The 19,488-nt window shown below is 37.8% G+C and overlaps 2 protein-coding genes across 2 annotated transcripts; one reads left to right on the top strand and one right to left on the bottom strand.

Moving 5' to 3' along the window:
- Nucleotides 1-203: 203 nt before the first annotated feature.
- slc30a4 (solute carrier family 30 member 4) lies at nt 204-9,519 on the bottom strand. Its single transcript, XM_042491950.1, has 8 exons — nt 9,410-9,519; nt 7,898-8,397; nt 6,682-6,828; nt 4,453-4,606; nt 3,961-4,183; nt 3,117-3,222; nt 2,880-3,014; nt 204-1,782 (listed from the first exon to the last, which is right to left on the bottom strand). Exons 2-8 carry the CDS (start codon nt 8,292-8,294, stop codon nt 1,628-1,630), a joined length of 1,317 nt encoding a protein of 438 aa, XP_042347884.1. The 5' UTR covers nt 8,295-8,397; nt 9,410-9,519; the 3' UTR covers nt 204-1,627.
- An 80-nt stretch (nt 9,520-9,599) lies between these two features.
- On the top strand, nt 9,600-17,161 carry bloc1s6 (biogenesis of lysosomal organelles complex-1, subunit 6, pallidin). Its single transcript, XM_042491963.1, has 6 exons — nt 9,600-9,700; nt 9,888-9,988; nt 11,138-11,297; nt 14,219-14,306; nt 14,412-14,498; nt 15,649-17,161. Exons 2-6 carry the CDS (start codon nt 9,925-9,927, stop codon nt 15,766-15,768), a joined length of 519 nt encoding a protein of 172 aa, XP_042347897.1. The 5' UTR covers nt 9,600-9,700; nt 9,888-9,924; the 3' UTR covers nt 15,769-17,161.
- The last annotated feature ends 2,327 nt before the right edge of the window (nt 17,162-19,488 follow it).

Raw genomic sequence — 19,488 nt, 5'->3', positions numbered from 1 at the left:
TACACCGGTATGTTTAACCCCACTGTTAACAGCATGGGAATACAACTGAAAGGTTTGGTGTATGTACGAGATAGGTATTTTTTTGTATATCAAGTTCTCTGAAGATTTAATATGAAATGAGGCATTATCTAATTAAATGTGCCCTTTGCATGAATTCACAGAACAGAAATTTTGTCTCAACTAATCTGAAAGAAGACATCATATGGAAGCAAGTGTGTAGGTTTTATTTCAACATTGGGGGGAAAGCACATCAAATACTTAATTGTCTGCATTCTGGAGCACCAATTTGTCAATTTCCTGCATCAACTGAAGGTGTAAATATCTTTGATTTTGTCAGATAAAAGTCATCTGCTACTTTTATGTTTTTATTGGGGGAGACAAATGCATACTAAATATTGAGGGGGACGTTTCCCCTGCATCCCCCTGGAAATCTACACCAATGTACGGTAGCAGAATAGCCCAAAATATCAAAAGTGCATGAAAAAAATGTTTTGGCCTATGGTATCTCCTTGTAGATTTTGTGAAATTATCAGGAAAACAAAATACTGAGAGATTAAATACTTAATTATAAACAAAAACAGTGATCCAATTCCTGATTTCTCTTTATGATTAATACCAGAAACATGAAAATGTTTACCACAAACCCTCTTCACAGCCTCTTAGGGAAAACACTATTAACACCTTTATTGGCAAATTTCAACTCACACCTCCCTCCCTGAAAACACTGCAACTCTGAAATACTGATGACTCCAAATACCTGCCCGCATTGTTATACTGTCAGTTAATGATATGAAATAAAGCTGAGCATAGAGTGTGAAGCTGGAGCCGTACTGACATCGGTCCCACCACTGTAGCATTTATCCTTTTCCAAAGTCAGTCACACTGTGATTGTCAGTTGCGTGCTTCCCATAAATTAAGAGACATGCTAAAATGTTAAGTGTTGACATTTGAAGTATTGGTCAGTACAGACTGTTTTAAGAATACCTAATGCATTCAAAAAATCTGTGTTAAACAGACTTTGGCTAAAGAATATTAATAATTGAGTGCATTTGATGAGATGTCCTGTCTGCTAAAGTGACACAATGATAAAGGGTTTTTTCGCCTCTCTATGCGCCGGTGGTGAGGCGGACAGCTTATATGCACTGCGACCACAGTTATTATCCAATGACATGAGGTAACTTTTCATTTGCTGACATCCTCAATAAAATAATACAATCTTAGTTTACAGTCCTCACACCCGGTAACATAAATTTACATCTGACGACAAAACATCAGGTGTGATAAATCAAACATCAAAATACAAAAAAAAAAAAAGTTAACAGTTGGAATAGGCTGCAATGGTGAATTAAGAGCATTCTTCTCATCTGAGACTTCAAGCATTCAAACTCCACCCCGAAAGCTTTGTGAGCGTAAGTGCATAAGGTCCCTGGATGCTGTATTGATCCTCTAATTAGAAACGTGTGGTTCATTGACTGTCCTTTGGCACCAGTCTTCTTTTACTTACATACTATGTCTCCTGCTATGGCACTGAGTTGTGACAGCGCTGTGACATCCAGGCCCCTCCGCTGAACTCTCCTGGCTCCATGAAATGCACTGTGGAAGTCAAAGTAAGCACGAGTCTCTCTTTTTAGGCGCTGGGCTGCTGGCAGTGTGAACAACTGTGTACCGGCCTCAGCCTGTGTGTCTGCACCTGCACTGTGCACCTGCTGAGACCGTAGGTGTGAAGCATCAAGTGGCGGGCTTTCGCCTGGACGTCCTCCCAGTTGCTGGCACTAGAGGGCGCTGTGAACGCACAAATGCATTTGAGAATTAACCCTTAGAAAACTGGATCAACATCACTTCTCTTGTGCTGTTTCATATGCCTATCACAAGTAATTAAACCTTTGAAACATGAGCAAACTGGTTTGATTTCTTTTCATAACACGGGAAAAAGGCAATCAAATTGACAAAAAGAAAAAAAGTAAAATGTAACAAGAAAATGACCCTAAAATTAAATAAGAGGGAGAAAATCTTTAGAAAATTATCAAATTTATTTTCTTCAAGCACTTTTTTTGGTCATCCCCTAGTTTTGCGCTTTTACCTTTTTTTTTGATAATTTTCAGCTAATTTTCTTGTAACTTTTTACTAATGTCTTGCTAATTTTTGGGCAATTTCTTGTTAAGACGCTCATTTGCTCAGGTTTTAAAGAGTTAATGAGATAACCTATAGCACTGTGTGTGGCAATACACTTTATCCACAGCAGAAATGTTTACATGTCCCATCAAGAACAACACAGAAATTAACTAAATGAGTAACAAATGCATTCCAGTTAAGTGAGTCAATTTCACAGTAAAGGTTAACTGGGGCACTTAAAGAAGTATATAACTAACCATTATATTGGTCTCTGATTAATTTCTTTGACTAATCATACAGTCAACAAAACATAAGAAAACAGCAAGAAGAGCCTGTAACAATATCCTAGAAGCTAAAGAGACTTCATCAGTGTCTTGTTTTGCCCAACCAACATTTCTTAACTCCAAAATGTTAAAATTACTGTATGTAAAACCAAAGACGTTGGACTAGGAACTAGTCCTAGGAAGCCTCTCTCTGGAGCCTCTCTGGAGCCTCTTTATATTATATTACCATTACCTACTTTCACATAAATGGCATTGCAAAAACTATAAGTGAGAAATTTGTAGATTGTTAATACTAAATAATTCATACTAAATCAATAATCACTCTACAGAGCTGACAAAAAAATACCTTGTTTTTTTGTTTGAAAACTAAAAAGGAAAAAGTAAATAGGGGCAACTATTACTGCTTTGTCTGAATAACAGATTAGAGAGTTGACTGTACTCCCTCTCCCTTATGGCATGCAGTGATGTCATAAATCTACTCACTGAGTTGGAGATGCACTATGGCTGCCGTCTTGTCAGCTGTCAGCGCCCATACATTCAGCTCATCGACCGATTGGACGTCCTCCAGCTTCAGAAGGTCCTCTTTGATTCGTTGAGTGTCTAAATGTCTGGGAACACCTGACACAGCAAGATACAAACAACACCTTACTGCACCTACACCACTCTATATACGACACAACATCATCTGACAGGACTCTGGGACTACGGCCAAAGACTCACCCTCCAGCACAATGACGGTTGTGTCTCGTACGATGCGGAATGTGGTGAAGAGAACCAGAACAGAGAAGATGTAGGTACAGATAGGATCCGCCAACTTAAACTCCGGCTGTGAAGTCAGAGTTACATCAGATAAACTGACAGTTAAAGTTTTCTTGAAGTATAATTAGTTACTAAAATGAATGCACCTATTGCATGCTGAGCCATGTCGGCCGTTTGTAAATGTCAAGTAATTTCAATTCAAGAGTTTAATTTAAAACCAGATTACAGCCAACAGTTACACAGAAATAGATTAACGGAAAATGTATGACTGCCAATAATTATCACCTCCTGCAAGGAGGTTATGTTTTCTGCTTGGTTTGAAAAATTACTGGCCCAATTTTCATGAAACTTGGTGGAAAGGTGTAGCAAGGGCCAAGGAAGAACACATTAAATTTTGATGCAGATCTGAATAATGGGGCAGAAACCCAAAATATTTTTTAATTTTGATTACATTACAGGATTGTGGGGCATTGGGCCCTAGCAGTTGTGCTCTTTCCGACTGCCCTTCTAGTTCAACAAGGTGTTTCTGACAAAGGTCAAACACTCTCTAAATGACCAGTAGTAGGTTCAATAAGTACATTTTTATTTTGGCAGGTACAAATTACTTTTATCCACAATGTAGCTGTATAGCAGAAAAGGAAATTAAGCAAGTCTACTGAAAGAAAAGTTAAATTAATTTCGACAAAAGACATTTTAGAGACAGAAAGAGAAAGTTCATGGAAGCAACATTAAAAAACAGCTGTGTTAATAATTATCACTAAATCGTTGGCAAGTTGGCAAACCGTTCTTTAGAAAGGGCAGGTACCTTAAAGCGGACGATGTAGGCAGCTATAAGCACCCCGATACTCTGGACGAGGTCTCCCAGAGCGTGGATGAAAGCAGCTCTTACAGCCAGACTGCCGTGCTGCCTCTGCGGCTGACCTGAACCAGCCGGCTGTGAACTCGAGCTGTGAGAGTGACCGTGGCCATGAGAGTGACCATGGCCATGAGAGTGAAGGTGACCACCTTGGTTTAACAAGAAACCCATTCTAAAGACACAAAAAACAAAGAAAGGGGGATTTGATTTAGGTGTTGACATTACATGTATACTTCATGATTTCACTGCAGTTGGTGAGTCTTTAGTATATATGGTCAAACACTGAGGATCAGCAATTTAAAGCTAATAAAGTGCATTTAAAGACAGTACTTTGGGATGAACTGTTGAATTTTTGCTGACACTCAGTGTCTTTGTACTTCAGCTTGTGACAGCCTCCCAGTTTTCTCTAAACACACATTTACCCATCAGCGTCTCTCTTACATGAGGTTGACAGCCACTCCGACAGCTGCAGTGATGAGCATGACGTCTCCGTCTATGTCAAAGTCTTGGTGGACCGTCCTCTGCACCGCCTCGTAGAGCAGGATGGCCGTCAGGATGTAGATGAGCACCACACTGAGGACTGCCGATACCACCTCTAGGTCAGGAAATCACAGTCAGTTGTGTATACAAAACATGTTCATAACAACAAACACAGGAGCAGCTGGAAGGAAAAAACTGATCTCAACAGGAAGAATGTGCTTGAATAGGATGAATAACAATGGTTAACTGAACAGTACAGGGAAGGAAAGTGGTGTAGGAAACAATAGACAAATATTGCCAAATACAATGGCGTGATATACTGGATAGATTTAAGTATCAACTCAAAAAATTTAAATGATCCAATCTGTTAAAATCTAATAATTCCAAAAGAGAGTTTGGACCTTTTCTTGATCTCCATTTATATAAATGATATTATGTCTTTTATGTGTGCTTAATGTAGCTGTATGTAGCTTAAACATGACCCCGGGTGCTGACGAGAGGAAGTTAACTCATGCCCTATGGGACTGCACCAAAGCATGCTATTTTTTGACATCAGTTCATGACTGTATCCAGAGAATAGTTGGTCAGGAAGTCCCCTTTTGTATTTGTTTATTATGGGAGTTATTATATGGCAGTAATACTCAACTTTTGACACGCAGGCAAAATCTGGCCCCCGATAGGGTGCTGGGTGGCCCGGCGACCATTTTCCAATTAAAATAAAAATGAATTGATTCATTTTTGGTACTTTAAATGTAAATAAGAGTGCATAAAATACATCGAAATATAGCTTTAAAAAAATCAACACAGGTCTGAGCTAAGCCCCTCATGGTCCTCAAATCCTAGAAATGCTCCTGTGCACACCTGATCTACATGGGGATGCTGTAACAGGATTTTCTGTGTTTATTCTGATAAATATTAGTAACATTTATTTATTAAATGGCCCCTGGCCGCTTGTCATTTTGAAAAGTGGCCCCTGGGGAAAGCAAGCTGAGTATCCCCATAAAAGGGGTCCAGACCAGCAATAAATAAATAAATAATAAAAGTAAAGTAACAAACAAAAATAAACAAGAAAATGCCTTAAAAAATGCTTAAGAACAACAATAATTCTGTAATATATTTCCAATATATAATTATGATAGTTATAAGTATTGCTTTCTAGACATTTTTCCCTCGCTTATTTGTTAAATAATTTTTGAAATCTACTAAATTCTTGTTATTCGCATGTTTCAAGCTGCTAATTTCCTTTTTCCTATGCATTTAAAAAAAATCCAACCAACTCACTCACAAAGGTCCAAAAAGTTGTGAAAGGCATGTGAACACAGCACAAAAAAGTGATGTCAATCCACATTTCAAAGGGTTAAGACGGACACAGGCAAGATCGCGTACTTGAGAATCAGATCTGGTGTTATAAAAGTGTTGCTCCAATATGAATTGCTCAGTGCATAGCGAGCATGTAGTCAAGCGTGACAGATACAGACTGACGGTGGCTCCGCTCGGGGCAGAGAATAAATCCACAGTAAAGTTGTCTTGTGTTAGTAAATAAATAGTGTAAGTTTCAGTTTGGCCATGAATAAATAATGCAGCTCCTCAAGACTCACGTATGGTTAATAGGAACCAAAACAGTTTATACACACTGCACTGTGCAAGTCTGAGTCAAGAACTGAGTACGCTTTAATATCTGTTTTTTTATTGCAAGTAACATTGTTATCGATATTCAACTATGTTAGAACAAAACTGGTTCTTATCTCCATGAGTGATTGCAGCTATTTGGCAACAGTGTAGAGTTTTGTTGTAAATCAGGAAAGGTACTAATAAAGCAATATTTGCTAGACATCTACCAGCATCGAACACCACAGTCACACTGTAAGAGGTAAACTTCACTGGTGGAAACTAGACACACACAATAGTGTTGTAATGATGACAAATATTAATTTTGGTAACAGCTCATGTAATCAAAGTGTACTAGATATTGGTAGAAATATCATTCATCTGCATTTCTTCTCATAAAACTTAAAAATATCATGTCTGAAATTTGATCTCGCTTGAACACTGCAGAGCACACACTTTCTTCTTTGAACTGATTCATTTGCAACAAAACCACACGTATCCTTTGGTCTCACGCAGAAGCAGAGACAGAGAGGAAGTGGAAAGCGGAAGTGTGAAGGGGTGGGTCTGAGATCAGAGACTCACCGAGGCGATGCAGTCCGAACGTGAACCTCCTGGTGGGTGGCTTGGTGGAGAGCCAGAGGGCCAGCAGAGAAAATAAAATGCCTACCACGTCTGTTAGCATGTGCACAGCGTCAGTCATTATGGCTAAGCTGTTTGACACGTAACCACCTGAAAGAAAAAGACAATGCGAACAAAGAACATAACATCTGTTGAGATCTCTCAAACATATTTATACATGTACTGATTTTGAGATACGAAAGAAGAGTTTATACGGGCTTCAGCTCAAGTGAAGACACACACCAAGAGCAAGGTGCAAAGCTGGATTTCTGGGTATGCTGTGAACTCACAGAAACCACAGGTACATTTGAAGTTTTTTTTGTGATAATTCGCTCAGTGGAGAATTGAATTTTCCAAACAGTGACAAAAAAAGTATATGATCCAAAGTGACTCTTGGAAAATGAAATCTGATTTAAAAAGTGCTGAACTGTCACACGCTATCAGCAAAAATAAGTCAGTAACCACTTTTTCATTAGAAAAAACTGTCATACTGACGTAAACTTTCCAACATGGGCACCTTATAAGGACTAAAATTATTAATCTAGGAAATGATTCAGCATAGGCAAGTCAGCAGGACGAACTTTAAGAGGTTGATATGGCAGTTTGACATGTATTATCACTTATAAGGGCCTCCGGCTGCTTTCACACTGACAGAAACTACAGCAACTGTGGTCTTGATGTAGAGCTATGAGATACGAGTGATGGACTTGATAATATAAAAATGTGTACAACCCATGTTTAAGCCACAGCTACAACTACCCTGAAACCAACATTACAGAGCTTCCTTTCAAAAAAAACTGCATCAGATAAATGATTATTCAACTTCAGCTCCCTCTGCTCATTTTTCCAAAGTTAATGTTTTATGATGTAAGCAAAGGTCATTTTTGTAAATGGTGCACCTTCACATTAAAAAAAATGCTGGTGGAAACCAACTTTATAGGGGGCATCAGAGTTCATTTTCTAAACTTACTTGACTGTTGATAAGTGAAAGCATTGCCTCTACCTGTTTGATCATGTAAAGTTCCTGCAATACTCAGTTTCCTTTTAACAGCCTTATCAAGACAAACATCTTCAAAGGCTGTTTGTCCTCCACTTCTCTGTAAAATGTTGGTCATAAAGCCTCCCTGATATGAAACAGTTATAAAACAGTTTTGTAGTTTGAGGTTCTGCACATGCTTACCTATGATTTCACCTGTCATGAAAAGGAAATAAAGCAAAGCTGCAATGACAAGCCTCTTCATCACTCTCTTGTGTTTGATCATCTCCCTCTTCTTTGTGCAGTTGTCACAGGGGTCCATGTTTAACCCCGGGCTGCCCAGGCTGGAAGAGGAGTCCAGCAGGGAGTCATCATCATCCGCCACCACCAGCGTGTTCACAGCCACTCCGTTGGACGGAGCTCCGGCAGAGTAGTCTGACATCTCCCCGGAGACCACCACCTTCAGCTTGTTGAATTTGGGCGTCTCATCCTCCACCAGCTCATCGGAGAAGTCAAAGGGCGCTGTGTCGCTCAGGTCCCAGTCGCTCCGCTCCCTCCTGAAGGCGGACCGTACCCTGCTCAATAGGTTCCCACCTGACATTTTTAATAATTAGATGAGCTCTGTATGTAGATCACTGTCCTCTGAGGTAATCATTCATATTTCTTTGGGTTGAGATCTTGGATTTTCTACTCCATTTTTGCACCTAGAGGAGACAAAGAAAGAAACAAAAGTTTATTATATAAAACTAAAGAAACCTTCATCCATAAGTCATTATGTATACTATATTGTGCTCTCATACTTCCATACATTACTTACTTACTCCCTCTATTTATTAACTTACATGCTTTAAAATTCTGTGATATAGTTGATTTCAAAACTGCACAAATAATGTACACATTTAAAAAATCCTTCTACCTGTATTCAGAGGCTGTTTGAAAACAGAGGGAACAAGTATTAACTTAAGGAAACAGATGTATTTTCAGAAAACACAGGGTAAGGACAAACATAGAGAGCTGATGTGTATCTATCAGAGGAGTTAACTTGTGGAATGGCTGTGATAACATATAAACACTGTGCAGTTCACTATAAAACTTGAAAAACAAAATGTATCAAACTGTGGTGGTGAATAGCTATAAAACAACGTATGCTTATATTTCAGTATGAAATATTACAGAATATTGTTACTGTTTCCCGTTTTTGTCCTGTTGTTGTTTTATTCTGATTTTAAAAACTTAGAAAATTAAGGAAAACACAAGATTTTAAATGGCAGTGCGTAAGTGAATAAGTTATAATAAGCTTCAGCTTAAACTTTCACCTTTCTGTCTATATATTTAGTGTGCTTGTTTTGTTTTTCGTTTTGTTTTTCCTTTCGATTTAACGCAATCGCGTTAACTTGAATTACCGAAATAAATCACCGTTACCATCACCAAAGTGACACCGGAGAGCACCGTTACACGTCCGGCTTCCGGGCAGCTCCGCAATTTCAACTCGTAATCCCAACATTTATTTAAGTAAAGTTGGTGACTTCATATGTTAAATAAAAGTCCTTGAGTCACTCTCACCCCCCTCATGATCTGACAAACTCTCAAAAAACAGGCTCGGCTAAACAGAAACAAGCTAGCGATTAACGGTTAGCTATCTTCTCATTTGAGCTCGCGACACACAAACAACCGTTGTAGCGTGGTAGTTTTTAAAGAAATAAAAGCCGAACTTACCCGATGGATGTACTTTAACGTTGTACTAACTTAGTTTGTCATCAAATTAAGGACTGTCATGGTAATACTGGTGTAAACATCAGAGTCGTAGACAGCCCTCTCCGGTCTCAGAAATAACACTAGCAAGTTTGGTTTCGCCCGCAGTCACGTGACGACGCACGAATCACATGATGTTTTTTTTTCCCTCCAGACGTTGCAACAAATCCAGAATTGTGGTTGTTTCTTCTGCGTTTTAGTCGAAATAAATCAACTCCTCACAGCTAGAGCTACTGTTAGTAAACAGTCAAAGAGGTAAGACGGCGCTGACTCATGTTTACAGGTTGTCTGGTTGCTAATTGGTCACACTGTTCACATTATGAGGCAGTTCAGCAAGCTAGCTAAAATACTTCCTCAATGATGTGATGTGATAAGCTAACCTTCAGCTGATAGTTTCTATCTGATAAAACCTGTCTGTCTTTTATTTATGACTCTTGTACAGGTGATAAAAGCAGTGTGGGTGAACAGAGTGGTTTCGCATGGAGGTAGAGGAGATGGAAGATGAAGGACCTTCGCTCCAGAGTGAACCTCCACACAGTGAAGGTGTGTGTGCTCTGTACACCTGTCTGCCCTGCCATGACCAGGCTGCATGATCCTGTATAAAGATTTTTATTTATTTTTTTTCCAGTTATTCCATACATGGCTCAAGCATATTTACAAATTCAGTTATGTAACAAACAGGAAATTGGACACTGAAAGTAAAACATCAGAAAGACAGGACAAAAAACATGCAGGACAAACTATTTACAACTATTTACATATATACAGAGGGGGATCAACCAATTTATCAAAAAAAAAGTATTACAAATGTCCAGTGTTTTCTCGGCTTTGCTGTCTTTCAGTCTGTGTAAGTTTGGATGAAATGTTCATTTCTATTTTGAATACTATTATTTTGTTTTTTTTAGTCCATTTACATTCACAAATGTAATATTTTTCATAAAAAATTCAAAAAAACATTTTGTGACTATCAAGTCCGTTTTATCATACAAAAATATTATGTTTTGCTTTTTTATCGAATTATTGGAACTAGTCAGTGTTACAAAATAATTTTCTATTTCCTTTCAAAATAATTGAATGCAGAGGCATTCATAAAATAAATAACAAATACTTTTGATATCATTATTACAAAAGATACAGTCCACATCTCTGAATTTAGCGATTACCTGGTTGGCAGGATAAATTCAATGTATGATTTTAAAGGGAACTTCTTTAATTTTGTTTGTGGAACAATATTTGTTATTCCACATGGATTCCCATTTGATGTTTTCATATTTGGATTTCCACAATGGTTTGGCCAAAGGAGTTGTAGTTCCTTGGCAAAGTCCTCTAATATGATTATTAGTACTTAGTACCATAAGATCAGCTTTGAACTACACATTCACCTCATACCTACCACTACCTCGCAGTAAATAACTTCAGTGAATATTAGCTGAATCCAGCCTCAGTTTATGCCTGTCATAGGGTAGATGATGCATCCTCATTCACTTGTGAGTCGTGACTGACTATTAACTTAGGGGTCTAAGGAAGTGACCACGGGGCTTCACAACAATGTTTAGACTTAGAGGTCCCATATTATGCTCATTTCCAAGTTCATATTTATACTGGTGGTTTATACTAGAACATGTTTACGTGTTTTAATGTTCAAAATACACTAAAAACTGCGTCATACTTTTTTTTCTTAAATTTTGACAGATCTCCAGTTGGCACAGCAGGAATCGCTGTGTCTGGAGAGCTCGGCCCCTGTAGAGAACGTGTTTGTGGATAAGAAAGCTGTGGACAAACTCACAGAAGGATTACTCTCTCACTACCTACCAGATCTACAGAACTCTAAACGAGCCCTCCAAGAGCTCACGTGAGTATTTCTCTGCTCGATGTTTCATGACCCGCAACTCTTGATTATTTAGGGTCCAGATTGTTTATAAAGAGTATCAGAGTTGTAGCGTAGCCACACTTTTTTAAAAAAAATTTTTTTTTTAACCCTTTATTCACCATTTAGGGCAGCAAAGTGATGATATTAGATTTGATATAGGATAAATTCAAGAAAACAACAACAATAACAAAAACGTAAAGATTGATTATTTGGGTTTAGTTACATTTAATGAACAAGTTTTGCGATATGGGTTTTGTACACATCCACACTATGCACATACACTTTTTTTAAAAAAAACTTTTCTCTTTTCCTTTCCTGCTTTCCTCCTTTTCCTTCCCTTCCCTTTGCCAGCTACACAGTTGTTTTTACATTTATATCTGTAATGTGGCATCAGCTCGCCAGCAATATGATAGAGCTGAGAAGTGTTGAATGTATTTTATTGAATTGTTCAAGTTGGTTTTTTTTTGCAGAGCAGATTGTTTTTCCAGTGGTATCTGTTGTGTTAGGAGATCTATTTTAGGAAAAAGGAGGGGTTATACGCACATCTCTTTTTTCATTTGGGTGAAGGTGCAGGGAAAAGGAAGGTATGCCTGCACACTTACTCAATGCCACAAAAATGTTTTATTGGATCACAGTGTCTCGACAAAAGGTCTTCCTCAGATGATAGCTTTTTTTGAACAAAGGGGACCAAACCCATATATATAGATATCAACACCAATAGGCTAACAAGCACCATGATGCAGGTGTATATAAAAATATATACAAATATATATATATATATATATAAATATATACTGCAATCCAAGTGAGCCATACAAAAATACTATACAAAACAATTATATTTTTATGTATATATATTTTTTTGTATGGCAGTATATCTAGGTATTGCCAAATATGGTGACGAAATTATTGATTTTCTCTAAAGATGACCACTGCATGTATTGTCTCTATATGTATTCACTATGCAATTATACTCGTTTTGTTGTATTTTTATGATCTGTGAAGTTTTTCTTCCATTGGGGTTTTTTTCTATACGGTTTTCCACACTTGCATCATGGTGCATGTCAGCCAATTGGCGTCCGATATTTAGATATATGGGTGTGGTCCCCTTTGTTAAAAAAAAAAGCTATTACCTGAGGAAGACCTTTGGTAGAAACGTTGTGATCCAATACAACATTTTTGTGGCATTAACTAAGTGTGCAAGTTAGGAGATCTAACCATTGTGAGATATTGACCCTTTTCCTGCCTGTCCAGTTTAGTAGTATTGTTTTCTTGTGGTGATAGTTAGGGCCTCAAGTACGGCTGTAGGGTAGTCACACCTGCTAGGAATCAGCTTGAAGGTAAGTGTCGGGAATTCATCGGGTGCATAAAGAGGTCAGCAGCAGCTCGAGGCAGATGGACTCTTGTACGTCTCAAATTTGTTAAATTAGCTCTGAGACTTCAGGGCCCAGTTGTTCAAAACATTTCATCTGGATCAAAGTGATGTGGATTTGGGAATCAAATGTCTTGCTGTCCAGGATCACCATTTTACTTTTGTACCAGTTTTCCAAAGCTACATTGCATCGGATCGCCCTGATTCAGATACAAACTTTTCAGTATTACCAAACCAGGGTTACAAGTGCTCTTAATGGGACTACACATCACAAGGCTACATGCTCTGTATCGGGCAGGGAGCATAGCCGGTGTGGTTCACTATACGTTTTTTATTTGAAGAGACAGAAAACAGCATGGGGGATGCAATGTTAGAAACTACTTTAGAAGAAGGTAGAAGGTAGATTTACTGGTTATTTTTTAAACCAAGTTTAAAAAAGAAAATTAATTTTGTCCTTGATCCTGCTACATCTTTGAAGTTGAAGGATGAGTTGATTACAGTCAACAGCTCACATGAAAAAAATTACATCCAGTTCCTTGGCCATGTTCCTGCTGGTAACATCATTCAATTCCTGCAGTGCATTTTTGAATTTGCATCAGAGTCTTGTGTCCATGTATCTCATGGTAAAGTAGATTAAAAAGAAAGTGGTGAAGAATTATGTCTTACAAAATCTTCTCTCACAAATTTCTGTGAATTGGCGTGTGATTGTTAATAAGAAACGTCTGTAAAGACAAGCTGTCCCTGCCTGCACAGCAGTCAGTCATGTGATTCTCAGACATTGATATACAGAGACGTCAGTATGCAGTAAACAAACGGGTGATACAGGATGGACTGGATGGATTGGTTGACCAGCTGCTGTAATGTGCTGAATGTCCAATCCTGGAAAAGGCATGGAATTAGTAAAAAATAATTGGAAGTTTTGGAAAAGTCATGAAATTTTGTTGTGTAGAATGACATATTTACAATAATCTGCCATGAATTACCTTTCACATAATGTAATATAAGGGCAAGTAAATACTTTGTAGCCGTCAACGTAATGTAGCTCTACTATGTGTCAATGTTTGACTATTTTATTTTATTTTATTCACCCTTTATTTAATCAGAAAAACCTCTTGAGATTAAAAATCTCGTTTTTAGGAGTGTCCTGCCCAAAACAGCAACAAAAGTTACAGACAGACAACGTGGAACAAAAATACAAAATCAAAATGTACAACTCCAAAGCAACAATCTAAGACACAAAAAGAACAAAAAATAAAGTTACCGCAAGGAACGACCAAAAAGTATGTTAATATATGCTATAATTAAATTAAATTATTATGGGTCACTGAAAAGTCATGAAACAGTTTGGAAATTTTTTCCATGAAAATGAATGGGAACCCTGTTAAAATCAATCTGATGTGTCTTTCTCAAATGTAAAATTCAGCGGGACACATATTAACATCCTGTCATTGACTGAGTAGCATATATTAATTTTTGAGACTTAATGAGAAGGTGCACTTAATTTTCTCCTCCTTATTTTTGTCTCAACCAGACAAAATCAGCTGATTCTGTTGGACACACTGGACCAAGAAGTCACCAAGTTCAGAGAATGTAATGCCTTATTGGACCTCAACTCACTGGTATGTTTGGCCTGAATTATAATTTCATTTTTACACATTTATGGTTGTCTTTATTCTCTACACCAGCCCACAGGAATGATTTCTGATCCAGTTTGTTGTCTTTAGTTTACAGAGGCGAAGGTTTACCACAATAAACTTGTGAACATAAGGAAAGAGATGATTATGCTTCACGAAAAGACAACTAAACTAAAGGTACCTCTTTTTAACATGAATCTTTTGCTTTCGTGTAGTTGTTGCCATGCTCAAAGTTAAGCAGCAAATATTGGTGGATGGATGCAAATTAAAGGGAAACTTCTAAACCCTTTTTCTCATGTTTTTGTTTTTGTCTTAATGACAAATCGACACAACACATTTTTGAAATTTGGGTGAGTTTTAAGAAAGTAACAAGCATGGTGTAGGGCACGCAAATCCAAAAGACTTTTACAGGTGCTGGATCAAAAAATCAAATCAAGGCAAGAGTCATACAAAAGATCTGCATGCTGTATTTTTGTTAGATCGAAACATTTCACAATTAAAATTTACTGGGAGCTTTTAATACAGTGTGCAGATCTTTTGTTTGACTATTGCCTCAGTTTTTAGAGAGACCACAGCAGCTGATGCAGCAAAAGAGCTGCACTGTAATCCCTACAGGCATTTGTGCGACATCAATTTCCAGTGCTTAGTTTTGCCACTGACAATTTCAGATTGTTATTTTAATTGCCTGAAAACGTTACAGGAAAAAACCTACAGAGAAATTAAATGTTTTTCTTTACCTTTCACTGGTCCGCTCTATTTGTTATTGTGTTTTAGCAAGTCTCAGTCAAACAGAGGCCTTGTTCTGAAATCTTGAAGACTTTTCCACATTGTCGAAATTAGCTAAATGTTCAGCCATGATAAAAAAAAACCCTTTAAGATAACACTAAGCTACACTTTCTACACTCCAACAAAGCAAACTCTTTCCAGCACTCCTCTCTCTAACTCTCACTCACATTTCCACTGTTGTTTTTCTGCAACAAGTCACCTCTCACAAGATTTCAGAGCAAGACTTCTCCTAAAGGGGTTCGTTTTTTTTCCTGTAATGTTGTCAGGCCCTTACGATAACAGTCTGATTCTGTCAGTGGCAAAAAATAAGCATGTTTAGTGGATGCAAACTGACAGTGTACAATTGCTCAGTTAAACAGCGGCCAGTGTCGCTGCTGTGGCTGCGCTGGTTTCTCTCAATACTGAACATATTTCAGAAATTGTTGTCTCTATTAGTCTCTTTGACACAAAAACTGAAAACAGGAACCATGTTGAAAAATACCGAAGTTTCCCCTGAAACAGTTCATACACTGATTAAATGTTGACTGTTGTTTTCTCTCAGAAGAGAGCTCTGAAGCTGCAGCAACAGAAGCAGAAGGAGGCGCTGGAGAAAGAGCAGCAACGTGAGAAGGAGCTTGAGAGAGAAAGACAACTTATTGCCAAACCTGCGAAAAGAACTTAGGATCATCCCCAAGTATGTCTGCCGTAGTAATGGACCATACAGGTGCTTTTGCATGCTTTAGCCTATTTATTAAATATCAACTATACATTACATTACTGCTGACCATTTTCCAAAGCAAAGTATTTTAGCTTTGTTTGGTTTTTTTAGATAATTTTTAGGGCATTTTGCGTTTTATTTGACACAACACAGTAGAAAATCAGACAGGGAAAGTGAGAAAAGCGCCGTTTTTCCACCAGATCCGAGTCACAATTGTATCAACTCTTCTGATATAGTAATAAAATCCACTTAAAACATTCTTGGTACATATAAGCGATCACAGTGAAAATTATGAAGTAGACATGTTTTGTTTTTTACAGTACTTCAGTACTTTTTTGCTTATTTCAAGCTGTTTTCTTGTTTTTGATTGGAATTTGGGGGTTAGAAATCAATTTCGGTCCAAGTTTACCACCTGAAAACCACATTTAAAAAGTTTTGGGGGGACAGCTTCTGCAGAGAAATGGTATGATTTTGTTAGAACGGGACTGAAATAGCTTTAAACATTTTTGGTTTGTCGTTGTTGACAACAGTATTACAGAAAAGACTGTAAATGTATGAAATATCATTATCTGTATTTCTGGTAGATATGCTTGACTTTAGGGATGTGAGTTGTTATCTGGTAGCTTGACTCCTACTGTTTATTCACTTGTATGAGACTTATTCATCTGTATACCAACACTGCAGTAGTAAAAGAGATGTTTGTTCATTTGAAAATATAAGATAGTCTTTATTGAAGGAAATGGATTAAGAAAAATCCATTTGAAAATATTTAAGACTGATAAGAGTAATATGCTTTGGAAAATGGTTCACTTCATAGAAAATATATGTGGTTCTTAGTAAATGGGCAAAAACGTGCAAAAAGTCAGGTATGATCCTTTTAGGTCAGACATTGCCAAGATCTCCACAAACCAAAGACATGGACTAAATCATCAAATGCTGGTATGTCCCACTATCAACCTCTGACAACACACACAAACTGGAGCACTTCCCTGAGAAGTGAACAAATCACTCAAAGACACTTTTTCAGCCATCAGACAATGACCAGGAGGAGAATCGACACCTTTGCCGTCTTTTGTAAAAGACAAAGTGTTTATGTTGTTGTTTCGGGGCTTCATGTCCTGTTAGTGTTGAATGTTATAAAACAGGTAAGTGTTTCGAATCACATAGGTCTGCACTAAAGTTAACTGACTGTATTTTTTGGGGGCCCAGATTATAATGTGTACCAAACTTTGCCCCAGCATGTGTAAATTGTTTAACAGACCTTTCAAGAGGCTTCTATGCACTACTTAACGCCTAGAACTCCACTGTTTCTACAATTAATAATAAAAGCAGCACAAACTGTTTTGTTTTAAAATAACTTAAAATTTTAATTATTCTGCTTACTAATACATTTTTTTCAGCTGTGCACTACAGTAGTGGTTCCCAACCTGGCAGTCCAACCCTAACGGCGGGTCGGCAAAGCTTGACAGGAGGTTGCAAAGCTGGCTTGATTTTAAGAGGTGTAGAAAAAAATTAAGAAAAAATAATTTCTGAGAAGAAAACTTTTTTTTGTTTAGATTATTATTGAAGACATTTATTTAAAAATAGCCTCACAGGATAAGGATGCAGTAAAGGTCCGAACAGAAGATATAAGATAAGATAATCCTTTATTAGTCCCACAGTGGGGAAATTTCCAACATTACAGCAGCAAAGGGATAGCAAAATAGAAAGATAACTGTGCAAAATAAACTATATTAATAAATAAGTACAAAAACAAGGAATGTGCAGGATAAAGATGAAGGAAATAAAGCACAGAGGACGACATAAACAAACAATATATACAGTATTTACAACACCGAGAAACTCAACAGTTAAATAAAGAATGTTTACAGTTGCATGAGTGAAAGTGAAATTGCACTTGTGGTATTAAGCTGTACAAGTGGAGTCAGTTATTGTTGTGTGTGGTCTACTGGGAGCAGTGCTGGTTGTACAGTCTGACTGCAGCAGGGAGGAAGGACCTGCGGTAGTGCTCCTTCACACACTTGGGGTGAAGCAGTCTGTCACTGAAGGAGCTTTCCAGTGCAGTCAGGGTGTCATGCATGGGGTGGGAGTCGTTCTCCAGCATGGATGACAGCTCAGCCATCATCCTCCTTTCTCCCACCACCTGCACTGAGTCTAAGGAGCACCCCAGGACAGAGCTGGCCTTCTTGATAAGTTTGTCAAGTCTCTTCCTCTCAGCAGTCGTGATGCTGCTGCTCCAGCAGACCACTCCATAGTAAATGGCTGATGCCACTACAGAGTCAAAGAAGGTCCTCAGGAGTGCTCCCTGTACTCCAAAGGATCTGAGTCTCCTCAGCAGGTATAGTCTGCTCTGACCCTTTTTTTTTGTCTTATGATATGTCTTATCAGCCTCGTCATGCATTAAACAAGTACTCTGTTAAAACAACCAAACAGCTTATAGAACAAAGGTCAAGCATCAGGGAAAGAAAACACTGAATTTGCCTCCAAAAAAAGCCTGTTAAGCATGTATGATTGTTAAAAAGAAAAAAAGCATTAAAAGTTATTTAAACAATTAAAATAAATCTACTCAAAATTCATTCAAATTACTCATTACATAAATGTCTTGCACTTATTGCATTTATTATTTGGGTTTTGTTATGACCTAGGTCAAATCACCACAACAAAATAGAGACAAACCATGGCAGAGTTGTTTAAAATATATTCATTTAACCAAAATAGGCCAAATAAAAATTAAATATTTACAGCGTGGAAGTCAGTTATGTCAGTAGTGGATTTGATACACTGGTAAAAAAATGCATGTGGTTGTTGTAAAGGTGCATAAAAACAAAACACAGAACTGAAGCAACATAACCAAAGAGGCAAAAAGATAAAAAGATACAGCAGCAGCAAATTGAGTCAGAGACAGGCTACCAGCTGCACGCAGACTTAAATAAAACCTGCAACACTCTCAGGTGTTCCCAGTTGACCTAATGATCATCTGCCTGCATATAAAGAGCATAGTTGGGTAAATCAACCAGCACAGAGATGACACTTCAGGGATCAGCACAGTTAATTTTTCACTTTATTAGTTGTTCTTTACTCTGATTGTTATGCATTGATTATGAAAATAATAAATGCCACTTCAGGGGTCATCAATCTACTCAATGATAGAAAAGGGGTCCCTTTAGGGAAAAAAACTGGGAATCATTGCACTACAGTGTGTGTGTGTGTGTGTGTAAGTGAGGATATGAACCTGCTGCTGTGTATTTGTCATGGTTGCACACATTTGAATTGTAATGCAAAATGGGTTCTCAAGTGTGTGTGTGTGTGTGTGTGTGTGTAGGAGAGTATAATGTCTCTCTCATGTCTAACATGGTGTAAACTCGCTCTTTTCAGTCCCAAATGCACAATCATTAACTCTGTGAACTGTATTAAGAATCTCAGTCCACCAGGTGTCAGCAGAGACCAGAATTCATTTCACCAGATCTTGAGCTGTGAGAGGCAAAATGTGGTTGGTGGAGTTTCTGCAGGTTTTTCGGGTTTACATTTCTGCACCAGCTTATGTTACTGATAAGCACACCTACAAGCAGAAAGGGAGATCTTATCAGTGAGTTCATCCTTGCCTTTGTAATCTTAGCTTTAAAATGAAAACTGTAAGAATCTGTCTTCAATGCATTGTGTGCAATTGAACATTTAAAATGTAAA

This window comes from Plectropomus leopardus, chromosome 1 (genome assembly GCF_008729295.1).
Source record: "Plectropomus leopardus isolate mb chromosome 1, YSFRI_Pleo_2.0, whole genome shotgun sequence".
Classification (NCBI taxonomy): Eukaryota; Metazoa; Chordata; class Actinopteri; order Perciformes; family Serranidae; genus Plectropomus; species Plectropomus leopardus.
Note: the sequence above shows the minus strand (reverse complement) of the source record. Positions and strands in the feature narration are given on the sequence as shown.